The following is an 18,363-nucleotide window of genomic DNA, read 5'->3' as shown; positions in this document are numbered from 1 at the left end:
AATTATCACTATTCTGACTTGAATCAAGAAAATAAGGTTAATGTAACTTCAATCAAGGTTCAATTTCGATAATAATTGCGCTTTGTAATTAAGCACGTCCTAACGTATTCAGGCTTGATTAACCAAATTATAACAACCCATGTTAATTTAACTAAGGCTAAAAAAGAATACATTTACAACGGTCCTTTGATTATGTAATTGAGATTGACCATACTTATTCAGCCGTAATGAACCAAGTTATACTAACTCAGGCTAATTTAATATGACCTTTTTCAGATTAAGATTTTTTCAGGGATCCTTTTTCAGTGGTCATTTGCTTATGTAATTCTGCATGATCAGAGCGTTAGGTTGCAATCAACCACATTATAAAAATAAAACTTCTGGGAAATGTGAAATTGGAATTATTTGATAAATTTTAAAGATTTAAATTAATCATTTTTGGATATGATATGTCATAGCTCATTTGAACATCTTGGGCAAACTGATTTCTTAGCTTTTTTCTTAAAAATTACTTGTTTTTTTTCTACATTACATTTATATTTCAAGCATTGTAACTCTAGTTTATTAATATTGTAACATCCAAATGTTCGTCCATAGCTGTTCTACGGTTATGCTAATTGGCTTGAATAATTATTGTGAACAACCTAAAATTGTGATGCATATCCGAAAGTTAAGCTTTTATTCAAAAATGTACAAAAACAAAAGAATTGTTATTATTTATTATTGTTTTTCAATAGAAGACTAATTTCATCTAGGTTGTTGACAATTACTTTTAATCCATTCTACATGGAAGTTATGTTCGTTACAGGTCTATTCACTATTGAACAAAATTTTAATTATTTTTCCATTCTAAATGGAGTCATTGTTATTATACATGTAACATAGTTCTCATCCGATTTAAATGATAATCTGATTCCTAATGCTAGTTATGCTACGATGTTTGCTGCTCATATTTTCACACTACACTCTTGTTTTTTTATGTTCAATAGTGCCAAATCACAAATTTTTTTTAATGCTCAGGAGTAGAAATGATATCCTACAAAATCTGTTTAGCTCCGGCTATTTGAAATGATATCCCAGCTGGCATTAGGGAGGCGGAACATATTGGGTTGTTTAAAGTAAAATTAAAAAAAAAACATTTATTGGGAATGGGGAGATAATATTTTTTTTTGATTATTGTTATCCTTTATTTATGTATATTCTGGTGTTACGGAGTTATTTGATTGAGAGTGTTTTTGTCATTCTTATTTTTTTTTTTATTATTATTAAATTAGGTTGAGAATCAGAGGATTGCAGCCGTCCAACATTATGCTGTTTGAGCCTTCCCACGGGTGGTTGAGTGTATTTATAGTTTTTGTAATTCAGTAGTTAATAAAGAGAGAGTTCATTCAAAAAAAAAACTAGGAGATTAATCAAATACTTTCGATTTTTATACGGTATCCTATGATTATTACTCCTAACGAGACGTTATAAAAGGTGGTTTTGAGCATTCCAAGTCTCTTATAATGGCGATTATCGGTCAATGACACTAGTGCCTTCACCTTTTTGGACCTGCTGAAACAATTATCCCTCTCTTTTATTAAATAAGCTTTAGAATTTAATTCCATCTTTTATATATCAGATGCGGTTATTTCTTTTGAATTCTCTGTTGTATGTATTCTATCCTAGATTTTCAAGTGTTCTTGTAGAGTTTCGGTTAATTTTGATTGTTCATTGAATACGCAAATCTATTTATTCAACACTTTAAAACCCTTTTTGCCGTTATTTTATTGTCCTCTTACTAGGTTTCGTTTTACAATTGACGGATTTGTTTGTATAATTTTATTTAAGGACCGGTATTTTTATTATTAAACCCAGACAAGTATGAAAACTAAGTAATCAGTAATGTAGCTATGACAATAATTAACTCTGTACCATTCAAGATATTGTTCAAAAATTAAAGTAGAATGTAGGACGTATTAAACATATTTTATAGGAAATTGGTGAACACGAAAAGTATATTGATGTCACAAGGAATATTGTAATTTCATATATCACAGCAAGCTGTGATTTGATAGAAGTAATATCACTGAGGGCCGCATCCAATATCTTCAAAGGCCGCATGCAGCTTGGAGACCATGGATAGATTTGGCCAAATAAATGATACTTTACCTTGCGTAAATTGTAGCGCGATACAATTCCATCCTTTGACTGAAAAACCAGTGGCTGTAAGGGTACCTTTCGATCAGCCTCTCCATCTGCACTTGGAAGATTAAATCTGGAAAATAGTTTTGGTTAGGCATGTCCGTCCCGTTAAACTTGATGGACAGGTGAATGATCATCAGTAGGTTAACATAGACAAAAGTAAAAACAAAACTAGTATTAGACAGTTTTTCTCTTCAGCGCTGCCATGCAAATTATTTCCTACTTTGTTCTTTTTTGTTCTTTGTTCTTTTTACCTTGTCATATTCTACTACTACTGCCTACTATTCGATCAGAATTCAATCCCCTCATCACTTCTCAACAGGTCTGGAATTCACTACTTTCTTCATTACAGAGATGCCACTCGTTTGGGACTTTTAAAAGGATTCTTAAGGATCATTTAGTAAAGAATCAAACAGAACAGCATTGTTTTCTTTTTCCTTTTCTTCTGAGGTGTTGATGTCCATTGAGTGTTTGTTCATGGTGTATGGTTGTCTTCTTTGCACTTTGACTCCCAGGCCTAAGGTGTGTTCTCTTTTTCCTCTTTTGTGTCATTTGGCCATTGTTTTCTTTTTTTGGTTGGTGCTGTATTGTATCTTTTTTGTATCCTCCTTGCATCCCTAACCATGGAGCCTTTCGAGGGGGAATAAAAGTATTGCTTTAATATATTCGTCTTGTATACCATACAAGGATACGACCTTTGCTAAGGTTCTTCTATTAACAGAATCGAATAATTGCTCATAATCTATAAAACCGAGGACTAAAGGTGTTTGATAACTCAGGCAGTTCTCAATTATTAACCTAACATAAAACTTTGGTCAACACATCCTATACCCTTTCTAAAACCGAGCTATTCTTCTCTTATAACTTACTTACCATATGACTCAGTCTAAAAAATTCATATTACTAAGTAGTTTGCTACCTACAAAGACCAGGTTGATGCCTTGATAATTACCACACTTACTCTTACCACCTTTCATCGCTAGGTACTTCCCCTTTGTCAGAATCATATTCATAATCTTCAGCATCTTAATTCTAACCTCAAAGTTACCACATTTAAAAAAACTCATTTACCACACTATCAATACCTGGGACTTTACTGTTTTTAGTCTTTTTAGCACTGTCACTAATTTTTCCTCACAAAACAAATCTTCTTTCACATTCAAGGTATCATAAACTTTTTCATTTTCCTCTATATATTTTCCTACAACTCTATCACGGTTTAGCATATTCTCAAAAATGTTCTGCCCATTTCTCTTTAATTCTTTCTTTATCACTAATTGTAGCGCCATTCCTATCTTTAACCTGGACAAGTCAAGATTGACTACTCCCTCTCAATTTATTAACATGCTAGTACAGTATTTTATCATTATGCTGTCAAGCTGCATCTTCCAGTTCCACAGTGTTTTTATACATGGCCTCCGCTTCACACGTCCATAGTTCATAAGTTAGTGATTTCTCCACTTTCTTTACATTCCTCTTGTTTTGATATGATCTATCACTCACATAATTCTTGTACAAGCCCATTCTTTTCTCTATTAAACATAAACCTTTTCTACGAATATTCCTAGCTTGTCTTCTACATTGTCAAATTTCAAACTCCCCAGTTTAGTATTCAACTGCTCCTGGAAAATATCTCTCCAATTCTCATTCTAGAGTCTACTAACATCACAACTTCCCGGGAGGTAGTTACCCTTCCGAAATTTCAGCTTTAAATTAACCCTAATTACTACTAGATGACGATCTTTACTTTTAACATCAATAATAGCACTCATGTGTACCCTGGAACCTGGTATTGATTCTGCCAGTCTTTGATTTACAAAAACATAATCAAAAGCTTGGCTGTCTTACCCTCACTTGAATGTCATGTTAACTTATGGACCGTTTTATGACCAAATATTGTATGGGTTGTAAGTAGATTGTTATACGTACAAAATTTCTGCAATCTGCAACCATTACAGTTTTCTGTTTTTCTTACTCTTTGCCCATCCTAATCATTAATCATAAATCAATACTTCATAAACGTATGGTCATAAACAATCAAGGAATAGTCCAACGATTAGATTACAAAACTTCTGGGTTCCCATTCCAAAACCGGAGGAAGGGTTGTAACTTATGCCCCAAAGGCACATAGGGCTCTTAAGGAAATGGTAAATGTATAAACTTCGGAGGGGACTCAAATAATTTAAAATGGAAAGTTTTGTTTCACGTTTTAAAAGTAAAGTAATCTGATGGCAACTAGCCTCCCCCTCCACCGAATTCAAGGCCATAAGGCATCAATTTTTTTCCCAGAAGCACTTCATATGGAAAGGATGATCTTATAAACTTCGGAGGGTGACGTTCTATTGGAAATCGAAAGTTATAGTGCCCTTTTTAGGAGTCAAAACTCATCGGAGGGCAAATAGCACCGACGCTATTTTTCCTCCAAATTCATCAAATAAAAATTTTGATCTTACTATAAGGATTAGATTGCGAAATCTTCGGAGTGACAACGAACCCCCAGGGCACAGGGGTAGGCGTTATAAGTTATGCCCTAAGGGGAAGTATGGTTTTTATGGAAGGGGTGCTTGTATAGGCTGCAGACGGGGGTCATTTGATTACAAATTGAAAGTTCTAGTTCACTTTTAAGAGTCAATAGATATCGGGAATCAACTAGCTCCCTGCCCTTTTTTCTTCAAACCCATCCAATAACAGTTTCGAGATGGTTATGTTATTGAAAATATTCAAGCATCAGATAGAAAAACTCCAGGGTCAACACAACGCCCTAGAGACCAGCGACAAGTGTTTATATTATGCCCCGGGGGTATTTAAGGTTTTTGTGCAAGAGGTAGTTGTATAAAGTTCAGAGGTAGCTCATTTGATTGGAAATTTATTTACCTTTTTAAGAGTCAAAAGTGATCGTAGGGCACCTACCCCTCCCCCAAGTTCTCTCTCCCCAAATGCATCTGATCAAAACTTCGAGACTCCATTTTTGTTTAAAATTACTTAAAATTATTTAAAATTTTATAACAAAAACTCGGATCAACAAACCCCTCCAGAGCCCGAGGAAGTCTTGTAAGTTATGCCCGGGGGGGGGGGGGTAGATAAGCTTTTATGTAAGGAATAGCTGTATAAACATCTGATGTGGATCATTTGATTGGAAATTGCCATTTCTATTTACCTTTTTAGGAGTCATCATAATTGATCGGCGGGCATATATCCCCCCACCCTCTTTTCCCCAAACGTCTGGAGTAAAAATAAGGTTGACACAGGATCGTTTGGCCTAATTCCATGTTGTTCTTCACGCAGGTGAGGATGAAAGTAAGTTTGAAGTAACCTTAGTATTATGTATGAGAAAAGCTTCTCCGGGATTGAGCAAAGACTGATGACTCTGTAGTTGTTGCATTCTCTGGCATCTCCTTTCATGAAGAGTTTGACTATAGTTCCCGTTCTTCATACTCCGGGGAACCTTTCGGTCTGCCAAAAGAGTAAAAAGAAGGACAACCAGAGAGTCAGGTTTTGTCTCAGGTCTAACTTGATCATTTCCAGTATAATGCGGTATGTGCCGGGAATCTTCCCTTCTTCAGTTTTTAGCTGCAGAGAGTATCTTATTGGCTGTCGGCTTGTCGTCACTGATGCTGAGATTGAAGAGTGGCTGGTCTGGTAAATCAGGTTGAACTAAAGGTACAGATGATTTAATACAATTTCAAAATAACTAGCCCATCGTTCCTTTGGTTCTTTTACTTCTATCAGAAACTTCCCTGCTTCATTCTCTACTTGGCATTCGTGTGAACTTGACTTGCCTAGAATTTTTTTCGTAAGAAGATACACTGTTCGTGTGTTTTCATGGCTTGCTCCTACTTCAGACTGCCTAGCCTTTTCAGTCATGTATTTCCGTCTCTTGGACCTGGTAATTTTTGTTTACTTTTATATTAGCTTCTTCGTACGCAAAGTTCTTGGTCGACATCAATTCACCATTTTCTTGGAATTTGCCTTGAGGTCCTTGTGGATTTCCACAGTTGTTTAACTGGTTTTCTAAACCCGACAGTTTATTTTGCCATATCCGTAGAGTTTTCGCAAATGGTTTCCCAGGCTCCCTCGATGTCTTCTGGTAGATCAGCAAGGGATTCAAATTTACCAAACAGTTTTATACCAAACGAAAATCAAACTCCCTTGTCACTTAGCTTGTCTGCGTCAGAACGTGCAGCCTTTGTATTCGAATATTTGACTTCAGTTTGAAATTCAGTGCATTTACTACCAGTTCGTGATCTAGACCTATGTCGGCACTTCTGAAAGTTTGAACGTCTTTTAAGATCATCCACCATCTCTGGGAAATCAAGAAATAGTCGATTTTATTTTGAGTGGTTTTATCCGGGGATACCCAGCCGTATTCATAATTTTTTTATGTTGCAAGAGCGTACCGACAATTAGTACATTGTTTTCCATGGCAAAAATGACAAGTCGAGCACCATTTTCGTGTATGTTGCCAACTCCGTGACATCCTATACTTTGAGGGTAGTAGGATCTGTCTTGGCCAGATATTCCGTTAAGGTTTTCTGTGACGCAGGTGACGTCGCTAATCAGAATAGGATCAATCAATAGTTCGAGGTTATCACACAACTCACCCTTAATGGCGTCGTCAGCATCATATATGGGTGCATAGCACACTATCAACGACAATTTACCGTCAGAAACAGGTCTTACACATAAAATTCTTTCATTGGTTGGTTTCCATGGGCAAAGTGCCTTTGTATCTTTTGGACCAAATATTGCTGAGGCTAAAAGTTACTCTCAGTTTATCCACTGTATAGGACTTCAAACATCGTGTGGTCGGCACTGATTTTTTTTACTCACAGCAGCCAAGACTATAAGAAAAATCATGAGAAAATAGAAACAATCTTGAGTTTTCATAGGTAGGGGGGAACCAGGAGACCTATCCTCTCCTTATGTGCCAGCCCTAAGAGTTGCATACATAGGAATAAAAGTTAAGTCTATTTTAATATGAAGTATCTGTTGGAGATATTCTAAAAACTAAGTATAAGTCATGAATGAAGATCAAGACTACATTACCTCATAATCTGCATTTCTGTATACTTGAACGGTTTAGGTTTCCCACCACCCCAAACACCAAGAAAATATTCCGCAATCATTGAATGGAAATAGATTGATTGATCTTCTTCACTGAAATATCGTTCCAGAGCTGTCTCCCGGAATTGCCTGAAATAAAAACACAAATATGACAGCTGTTTTATTACAAACTATTTCGTTCATACTCTTTCGTTACGAGAATCGTAGAAAATATTTCATTCTAGGAGTAGAAAGGAGTCAGATTAAGAAATAAATTCAATCTTTCATTCTAGGCAAATGTTTAGTACGTTTAAATCCAACTAGTTGCCAAGTTGCATCCTTGTCAGGTGAGATTCTAAAATTCTTGTGACAATGTTTTATATTTTAAGAAAAAAAAATTATATTGAAATTATATTGTGTAAACAAAACTGAATTCCTAGGTTAGACATAAATCGGTCTTCAGTCATGTGTATTAATTGCATAAATTTATGGTGCAAGTGATGATAATGATGAAAAAAACTATCAGAATCTCTATGCATATTAGCATAGGTTTTGAGCTTAATTTCGGAACTGAAGTGACTTTACACCGACCTAAATAATACCTTAGAGAAATCAAGTGCCCCAAGGCAACTTAGATAGCATGGAATCAAACCCCAAGTCAGAACCAAGGAAATTTAAGATGGATCGAATTCCTTATTTTAAATAAGCACGCAAATTCTATTGTTTAACCTTTATCTTACCCTTCTATGATAACTCAAACCCAGGACTTACACAAATATTTTAAGCTGAAGGTACAAAGTGTGTTTGCCTCACTGGCCACCCAGCTCTCTCTCTCTCCTTAATTTTTTTTTGGGAAAGAAAGGTGTGCTGAACCTTCCCTGAGCCACCATGAACTCAGGCCGTGGCTCTTCCAACATCCCTCTGTACCTTCTTCTGTCACATTATAAGCAAAAAGGTAGGCATGTTGCAGCTTGTTTGAGGCGCGCAAGGATTGTTATCAATTGGTATGATCAGAGAAACAAAGGGGTGCCCTTCCACCCCTTGTACCACCAAAAAGGCTGTAGAAAGTAAAAAGGTGTGTATGTTGTCAACCTAAATAATGGAGGTTGGTGTGTGAGCCTAAATATCGAAAATATTCAATCTATTTGACTGGGTACAGAAAGTAGACACGTCCAGCAACACCCTTTGTCCTTGCATTTTTTTTTCAGAAAAGTAGTCATTTTACACATCATTGAAGTAAAACCGTGCAAGAAAATTAATCTATTTCATGGAGTGCAAAAAGTAGGCAAATAACCCTCCAACATTCCTCAGCCCTTTGTCTTTTTCAGGCTCGACATGGATTGAAATTAAAGTCTGAATATGCAGATAAAATTCTAAAATGCTTATAGGTAAGATGTAAAATGTTTCTCCAGAACTTTCATCATACGGGAACAATACACACATCAATGGATAGCAGCAAAAATTAATACATTCAGACCTGTGATACCAATTTTGGACAGATACGCCATCTGCCTCTCGTTCGCTTAAGTAATTGGGCAGATCATTCTTTATTCTAGTCCAAAGAAGCGGTGGAATTCGTCTGACCGGTGGCATGTGATATTGATATACGTCATCTAAAACAATATCGTCTAGTGAAATGAGATCTTCAAGCTCAGTTTCTGATAAGCCACTCTTCGAGGCTGTTATGTAAGCAAGCGCGTGAAAGACCAATTGACGTCCATGCTGAAAAACAACAAAAATAACAATATAACGTCTGAGCTAAATTTGTAGTCAAGACAGATTAGTACGTAGACAATTAAAACTGTTAAGTTCGTCCATTTCTATTTGCTCTATTCTTTTTTTTTAATATGTAATATGTAATATTTTGCAATTCAGAGTTAAGTCTGACGTTTAGATCCCAAAAACGTTTTGGCCAAACCAGCTGAAAGGAGTTCTTTTGACTCCCAAATAGAATTATGAGATAATTTTGCCCAGCATACGGCTGTAAAAGAATGACATGGAAATTTACGCTATGTTAAAGAGACTCATTCTTTCTAGATTTTCTGGTTAAAAGAAAAACACACAAAAAACATAGTCAGTATTTCTGAGGACAATTATTTAGAACTTCCCATTTCTAGCTCTATTTTTGCCACTCTATTTCAATTCCTCCTTGTCCTAATCACTCATACTTAAAGTACATGGAAATTTACGCTATGTTGAAGAGACTCATTCTTTCTAGATTTTTTGGTTAAAAGAAAAACACACAAAAAACATAGTCAGTATTTCTGAGGACAATTATTTAGAACTTCCCATTTCTAGCTCTATTTTTGCCACTTTCTTTTAATTCCTCCTTGTCCTAATCACTCATACTTAAAGTGCATGGAAATTTACGCTATATTGAAGAGACTCATTCTTTCTAGATTTTTTGGTTAAAAGAAAAACACACAAAAAACATAGTCAGTATTTCTGACGACAATTATTTAGAACTTCCCATTTCTAGCTCTATTTTTGCCACTTTCTTTCAATTCCTCCTTGTCCTAATCACTCATACTTAAAGTACATGGAAATTTACGCTATGTTGAAGAGACTCATTCTTTCTAGATTTTTTGGTTAAAAGAAAAACACACAAAAAACATAGTCAGTATTTCTGAGGACAATTATTTAGAACTTCCCATTTCTAGCTCTATTTTTGCCACTTTCTTTTAATTCCTCCTTGTCCTAATCACTCATACTTAGAGTGCATGGAAATTTACGCTATATTGAAGAGACTCATTCTTTCTAGATTTTTTGGTTAAAAGAAAAACACACAAAAAACATAGTCAGTATTTCTGAGGACAATTATTTAGAACTTCCCATTTCTAGCTCTATTTTTGCCACTTTCTTTCAATCCCTCCTTGTCCTAATCACTCATACTTAAAGTATAGCCCAATTAAGGAAAAAAAACACGAAAAACTATTAGCGTGAACAAACACATACAGAGTTATGTAACTATTGTAATTCTTGTAAGCCCATCAAATACATAAACTGTATTCATAAGAATATATGAAAAAAACAATAAAAGCACCGGTAGTGACATGTATTAATAGCCTAATTTTAGACACTATTCTACACAGGCAGTAGTAAAAGAACCGAAAAAGCTAAAAGTTTCTTCCGGACCATCGCGAATTCTGAATATCTTATTTTAAAACCTGGATGTTAATCAAATAAAATATTTCTAGCTAATCTTTAAACCATGTCCGAATTCAGGCGTTTCTGATGAGACTTAAATATTAGTTTAATTTCACAGAACAATATTCGCCAATAGGCTTCGGCCACAAGAGGTAGTGGCAAAAGTGCCACGAAGGTGAGCTGACAATAATATAACTGATTCAGACATTCAGTCTTGTTTGAGAGTTCATACAGTAAATACCTTTATTGGATACAATCTGGATATAATCTCATAATACAGTAAGACTCAATCGTGATTCCCTATGGACTTCTCTTAATCAACCTTGAACTTGGATGTTCTGAGTGAAAATTCCCTTGGGAACTTTGATTAAGAATTAACCTGAGTGTGTATCAAATGTAATAAATGGTCTCATTTTAGTTGTGGAAAAACTAAATACTCTAATGACTTGAAGAAGACCTTGGTGTGCGTAATTTGTACACAAAAAGATTCCCCTAAAACCTTCACTCTGAAAAAACTGAGATCGAAAAATAATAGTCCGAAACAGCAAAGTAACAACGATAAAATCCAGGATCAACTTAAAAAGAAGACTATCTTCCCAGTAGAAAACTTGTCATCTAAATCTCCAGGCATTCCTGGCGGTGCACTGAGAATTATGGATACTATAAAAAATATCACCGAGGAAAGAATCGATACTATAGAAAATATCACCGAGGAAAGAAATGACTACTCAGGTCCTGATCTGAGCTGCCTCTTATGTGACGAACCGACAAAAGACAGCCCTTCGTTTGATTGTCACCTTTGCTTACACCGCATGCATGCGGCCTGCGCTGCAATTGATGCAGACATAGTTCTTGCTCTGCAGAAACCCTCGGGACGTTTCTTTCTTTTTACCTGTGAGAAGTGCTTAAACCAGGGTAATATAACCAGCTCTAAAGTTCTCAGTAATAATGTATCTGTTCAATGCAGTAGCTTTCTTACTAGTCAAACAACACAAACCGACCTAGAGTATTCTCAGTCTCCGCATACAGATGAAGAGGGTGTTACAACAGATCATATTCCTGAACGACGTGTCTGCAGATTTCACATAAGGCGAGGCTGTAGAAGGGCGGAGAATTGCACGTTTCTCCATATTTGCTTGGATTATTTCAAAGGCATCTGCCGTGATGAGTGTTGTATTCTGCCTCACAGATCTCTGTGTAAAAATTTGCTCATGGCCTTTGTTTCATGAATTGTTGTCCTAATGTGCATCTCACTTCCCCCAGAAGGAAAAAGCTACGTTCCAATACTGAATTGCGAAGTTCAAAAAACGGGGAGCGAAAAATTCCACCTCTGTTAAAACATGGTTGCCAAAGACAACAGTTTACAGTCCCACTTATGAGCTTGAAGCTCAAACCACCTGTCTTAAATCAGCCAATGCAGATCCCTCCCCCCTCATACCAACCACTCCTCGTGAAAACTTGGAGAAACTGGCAAGAACCAACATCTGCCAGCCTTCCGACAATATATCCAGTACTAACAACCAACCAATTTGGAATTTCAAAGAAATCAAAGATTCACCCACCCCTCAAACCATGTCTTCCGAGTATCCCAACTTGGAACCGATTCAATGTGTTGGCAAAGAGATTCGAGACCGCAGTGTAAAGCCCCCCTTTCATCCCTATATATTTCCGAAAATACTGTTATCAAATGCCCGGTCACTTATGAACAAATTAGAAGAGGTTGAACTTTGCTTGAAGAATGAACTGGTTGATATTGCTTGTATCTGTGAATCATGGTCCGCGGCTAAAGATGTTGTAGCATTTGAAGGATATGATACCTATTTCAAACCTAGAATGACACCCAATGATATTTCAGTAACACATGGTGGTGGTGTTGGTATTATTTGTCGATCGTCTATAAGAAATCGAGTTCTCACTTTCAGTAATATACCAAATAAGCATGGTTTTGAAGTATTATGGTTGTGGTGCAGGCCTAAGAAGCTTCCCAAGGAAGTGGCATCACTGGTGATATGTGTTGTTTACTATCCGCCCCGTGGCCCCTATCGTAAAGACCTTGTGAATTACTTACAGAACTGCACTGACAATGTACGATCTTTGTATCCTAATGCTGGTATCATAATGTGTGGTGACTTTAATGACTTAGATGCCAAATGGCTAAGTAATTCACTATCACTTAAGCAGGTTGTGAATGTGCCCACAAGAGGTAACCGTATGTTGGATCTCATTTTTAGCAACTGTCCTGAATATTATAATACTCCTGTTACATTACCCCCATTAGGTTTGAGTGATCACTTGTGTGTTGCTTGGACACCCAATCATTTTATCCCAAATCGACAAATAAATAGTGTGGTGTACAGGCCTTTCACACCTGAACTAGTAAATCTCTACAAGAAATGGCTCACAGATCGTGACTGGCGTAATATTCTCTCATTGTCTGACGGTGACAAAATGGCAAGTTTATTCTGTAAGGAACTATTCGAAAAATACTGTGAAATTTTCCCACAAAAAAAAAATATATATGAAATCTAATGATAAACCATGGATTACTCAAGAGATTCGGAATCTGATAAAAGTGAGGAACGAATTGCATTTAACTGGATCCGTAAAAGATTTAAAAAGAGTAAGAAATTTAATTGTATATAAAATAAGATGTTCTCGTAAGCAGTATGGGTCTAAAATAATAAGCAAAATATATAAATCCAACCCAAGGAAGTTCCATGACTTAGTTCAGAACATTATCGGGAAAAAAGTAACCAGAGTTGAAGTGAGAGATGTCAATGGCAAACCCCTGTTACCTAGTGAAATTAATAACTTTTTTGCATCTGTTTGTAAAATTCATCCGCAACTAAGAAAATTACCACCGAATGATTCAGTTTCAAATATCCCTATACTAGAGATTTGTTCAGTTGCTAAAAAGTTAAAGGCACTTGATTCTCGTCTATCTAGTTATCCTAGTGAGATACCAATTAAATTGATTATTGAGTGTGCTGATCTTTTATCTAATCCTTTAACGGCAATTTTTAACCAGTGTTTTATTGATGGTGTTTTTCCATGTATTTTTAAACAGGCATATGTAACGCCAATCCCCAAATGCAAGGCACCTAAAGATATAACCGAGATGAGACCGATTTCGAAAACTCCAGCTCTCTCAAAAGTATTTGAAAGTTTTATTTTTGATTGTTTATTTGAGGACATAAATGATAATATTGATCCCCAACAATTTGGATTTAGATCCGGGCATAGTACTGTTCATTATTTGGTTGCATTATTGGATACTATCCTTAAGCACTTAGAGAATAATGGGGCCTATGTTGAAGCATTATTTGCAGACATAGTTAAGGCTTTTGATAGTCTTGATCATAATGTAGTTGTGGAAGAAGCAAAGGCTATGGGTGCCCGTCCATTTGTTGTACGAATGCTAGCTAGTTTTCTTTTTGAAAGATCTCAGTGTGTCAAACTTCCTGATCATGAGCCATCTGAATTTGTAAATATTTTTTGTGGTTCGCCACAAGGGACTAAATTAGGCCCGCTTTCTGTTCTTATTGTTTTTAACCGTATTTTAACAACAATACGTGAGCGTTTTAAATTTGCTGATGATTTAACTGTTTTATCACTGCGACTAAGCCCTCCGACTACTGAACAGTCTGACTTGATCAAAATCTATCATGATCTAAAAGCTGAATTAGGAAAGGTAAAACTGGCGGTCAGTGAAACTAAGAGCTCTTATATGACATTTTCCTTCCTAAAGGGTAACAACCACTCTTCTCATAATTCCATACTGCCAACAAAGAAAACTGTTAAAATACTTGGGATTCTTTTGGACGATGATTTAAGATGGAATTCGCACGTTGACTATCTGACTAAACAAGGCGCCTCACTTTTACATTCATTTTCCAACCTAAAAAGATTTGGTACACCAACTGAGGTTTTAAAGTCTGTATACTGCAGCTATGTTAGACCTTCTCTTGAGTATGCATGCCCTGCTTGGCATCCGGGATTGACAAAAGATCAAACAGATAGACTTGAGACGATACAAAAAAGAGCTGTAAAAATTATACTTGGACAAAACTACTCAACTTACGAAGATGCACTGAAACAACTCAATTTGGACTCACTTGATAGTCGTAGACATGGCTTAACATATAGATTTGGACTAAATTGTTTAAATTCCCCAGCTCATTGTCGTCTACTATCCAACTTTGCGAGCCCCTCAACTGGAGGACCAGTTACTAGACTTCGACAAATAAAAAACAATTGTCCACAGTTACTGACTTGCTCAGCATATAGTACTGAGAGATATCGCAAATCCTTTGTTCCATATTTTACCCGTCATTTTAATAATATTGACGCGACTAATATTTAATGTTTGATTAATATATTGTTGGTTTAAATTTTCCTGTGAGTGTTTTTGAAAGTATAAATTATTTTTGTCGTGACATGCTAATGCTAGCTCCGGCTATTGTAGTGAATAAATATATTCTATTCTATACCGCCAGGGGTTCAACTTCTAATTACCGTGTGGCCGTACACATCATACTCTTAAAAATACCTTCACAAACGACAGGGTGATATATCGAACTAATATTATGATAAAACAAAAAATAATACAAAAGGTCTTACTTGTATTTCAATTTTTTGAAAAAGCATCATGATGGAATCAATTACACCTAATGCAAGATGAGTATCCTGAAGCTTCGTGTAAGATCTCCACCTAAAAACTTCTGCAAAAACTAACTTGATAAATATAGGTAAAGAGCAATGACGGATCGCATTTTTCACAATTTCCCATTGGTGTTGCACAAGGTCTCGGCGGGCTTCTGATAGCCATCGACGAATAATCTATAAAAGAAGGGTGGAATTACTTTAATAAAGTCCTACTTCAGTAAATCCTATGGAGCTGAAGAACCGTTGTCCTTGAGCCCAGTTCTGTCAAGTATATGATAAAATTTACTATCAACTAGACCAATCGACAAATTTAATAATATAGTGAAGACTACATTTATTCAAAATAAAACTGAATTGAAAAATAAGCAGTACTTGTCAATGAGATTTGTCTAGGTAAACTTGAAAAATTGAACCGGAAAATCAGCCTTCTTAGATCCCTCACAAACTTGAAGTCAAATAAAAGATGATACTGCTTATTCTTAAACTTTTAAAGGCTTGATTTTACTGTTTGAAAGTGAATTTTAAGGAGAAAGAAGAACCATGCTGGGAAAAACTTACCTCAATGGCCAAGTCAAACCCTAGGGCTTTGATTTCAATGAAATTATCTTGTGCATCAATTATTCTTCGCAAAAACTGGTAATCCCTTGACAGTTCGAGCTTAGCTGGCTCGTATGAGCATGACGCTACAACCTAAAGCAAAACAATATATAAAATGTGAAGTTATTGAACAAATTCACTGTCGATAAATATTTGCTTTATTTTTCCAAATTTATTATTTTTAAGGGTCGTTAGAAGAGGATTTGTACCCCTCCCACCCCAAGATTATTCCGTATCGTAAAATCTTTTGGTGTTTTTAGTGAAATCTTAAAAATGACTCCCAACTGATGCTGTCCAAAAGGCAGACCTGAGTACACCCATTTACAGAAAATAAAATCCCTAAAATTGCATTGGTCTGCCAGAATCCTTTATTTATTACCAATCCTAAAATTTTAGCCACTCGTCCTATGACTTCAAAACAATTGAGAAATACTTTATTGAACTTTTTAAAAACTGCAGTCTTTTATTACACTGTTAAAAAAAATATTGGATTTCTGACAAAATTTTCTGCTGGAATTTATACCAGTCAAAAGGAATCAAATTTTCTGTTGGAACTGTGATTCGTGTTTGAAGTTCAAAGATTATTGAAAATATTAAGGTTTATATACTTTTCAGTAGAGAAAATATAATTCTCAACGTAAATATGTTTTATTAATCTAAATGCTGTGGATTTCAATAGTAGATTAAAAATTTTTAGCTATCATATCAAATTTGACTATGGTGGCATTTAAAACAATATGTTCAATAGAAATTCAAAACAGATATTGGAATTATAACAGAAAAAGCGGAAGGTAAATATATTTTTACTTTGAAAGGGCTTGAATCTCCTTTTCCACAAACGCACACAAAGAAATTTATCTATTTTTGAACAGTTAAAGAATGTTGCAGCAATTTTATATCTCATTTTACTTAAAAATTAGTTACAGTATATTAATAAAGGATAAAAACTCATTTTCTGTTGTTTCTAAAAAAAAAAGACAAGACAGAAATGGTGTAAATTTAAAATCATGTATCACAGAATCATTTCTTTAGTATGATTAAAAAAAAAATTGGTTTTTTAACTAAAAGTAAGGAGTAACATTAAAAGTTAAAACGAACAGAAATTACTCCGTATATGAAATGGGTTGTCCCCTTCGCAATCCCTCGCTCTTTACGCTAAAGTTTTAATTGTTTTAAAAAATAGAATTGTGGCAAAAATTCAAACTTTAGCGTAAAGAGCGAGGGATTGCGGAGGGGACAACCCGTTTTATATACGGACTAATTTTTGTTCGTTTTAAGTTTTCATGTCACTCCTTACTTTTAGTTAAACAAAACTATTTTTTTATTTAATTTCTGAACGTTTTTGAATTAATGCATGTTTGATTTTGGCTCTCCGCACATTCCGCACAATTATTAAAATGAAATTGGCATATTAGTTCTTTTTTGGATAAATGGCTTTTTCTTAATTTTGATCGGAAGATTTTGAGAAAAAAGGGGTGGGGAAGGAGGCCCTCCAATTTTTCGGTTACTTAAAAAGGCAACTAGAACTTTTAATTTTTAACGAACGTTTTTATTAGTAAAAAATATACGTAACTTAAGAATTAACTTACATAACAAACTTTTGTATTCTTATATTTTTATTATGTATATGAGGGGGTTTGTCCCCTCGTTAATACTTCGCTCTTTACATTAAATCTTAAGTTTTGTCCCATTCTTTAAGAATGACCCCTGAATCAGAAAGGCCGTAGAATAAATAGTTGAAATTACTAAAAAATACTTTAGCATAAAGAGCGAGGTATTTATCTCCTCCTAAATACTTTGCTCTTTATGCTGAAGTACTTTTAGAACCCTCATTTACGTAATAATCTCTGTTCGTCTTAAGTTTTAATGCTACTCCTTACTTTCAATCGGAAAAACTTTTTCATGTTTATTTTTTCATTGTTTTTTTTTAATAGTAATGCTAATTTGATGAAACTTACATGTTTAAAATCAGCATGAAAATCCGATTCTTTTGATATATCTTTTAGCATCAAACTTCCGTTTGTTAGAGTTTTGTTTACTATTGAGCCGGGTCGCTCCCTACTACAGTTCGTTACCACGACCTGTTTGATTGGTTAGGTTTCGGTTGGAAACCAATGTTTTCATAAACCACGATGGTGGCTCAAAATGTATGTCTCTGAGCGAGAGAAGGACCAGTTTTGGCTTATATCAGAATTTGGTTATTATGGACAGGGTAAATTTATAGCAAACCATATAACTGGCTTTCGCATAAAGTGAATATACCACTCGATGCCTTTTTTGTGCTCTTTACGAATATAATAATCGCTTCTACCTTAAGTTCAGATTTAAGCACATTTTAATCTAGCGTAACCCAACCTAACCTAACCTTATTATAAATAATTTTAGCATTGAGAAAATGTAGTATTATTTTGTCGAAAACGGCGCGGAGAAAACGTGAAATTATTTTGTCGGAAATGACGGATAACTTGTACTTCAATTGGAAATTCGTCATTTTTAGAGCTTAAAAAGTGCTTAAATTTGAATTTGTGGTAGGAGAGATTATTATATTCGTAAAGAACATGCAAAAAGGCATCAAGTGGTATGCTTACTTTATTGGTAAGTAGTTATATGAGCTATCAAAATTATTTGAAAATTCGTCATTTTTAAGAGCTAAAAAGTGCTTAAATCTAAATTTAAGGTAGAAGCGATTGTTGTATTCGTAAAAAGCATAACAAAAGGTATCGAATG

The 18,363-nt window shown here is 35.1% G+C and overlaps 1 protein-coding gene across 3 annotated transcripts in view; it reads right to left on the bottom strand.

Annotated features, from left to right (window-relative positions):
* LOC136030337 (NACHT and WD repeat domain-containing protein 2-like) overlaps window positions 1–18,363 on the bottom strand; it is a 195,887-nt gene that overhangs the window by 116,697 nt on the left and 60,827 nt on the right. For 2 of the 3 annotated variants that reach the window (XM_065709251.1, XM_065709254.1), the window contains exons 11-15: window positions 15,598–15,729; window positions 14,995–15,213; window positions 8,705–8,949; window positions 7,231–7,377; window positions 2,152–2,257 (exon numbers count right to left, since the gene is read on the bottom strand). In XM_065709251.1, the coding sequence (XP_065565323.1) occupies window positions 2,152–2,257; window positions 7,231–7,377; window positions 8,705–8,949; window positions 14,995–15,213; window positions 15,598–15,729 (849 nt within the window). The remainder of the gene's footprint in view (window positions 1–2,151; window positions 2,258–7,230; window positions 7,378–8,704; window positions 8,950–14,994; window positions 15,214–15,597; window positions 15,730–18,363) is intronic. The other variant, XM_065709252.1, reaches the window with a different exon arrangement.

This window comes from Artemia franciscana, chromosome 8 (assembly GCF_032884065.1).
Source record: "Artemia franciscana chromosome 8, ASM3288406v1, whole genome shotgun sequence".
Lineage (NCBI taxonomy): Eukaryota > Metazoa > Arthropoda > Branchiopoda > Anostraca > Artemiidae > Artemia > Artemia franciscana.
This window is presented reverse-complemented; position numbering and strand designations above follow the sequence as displayed.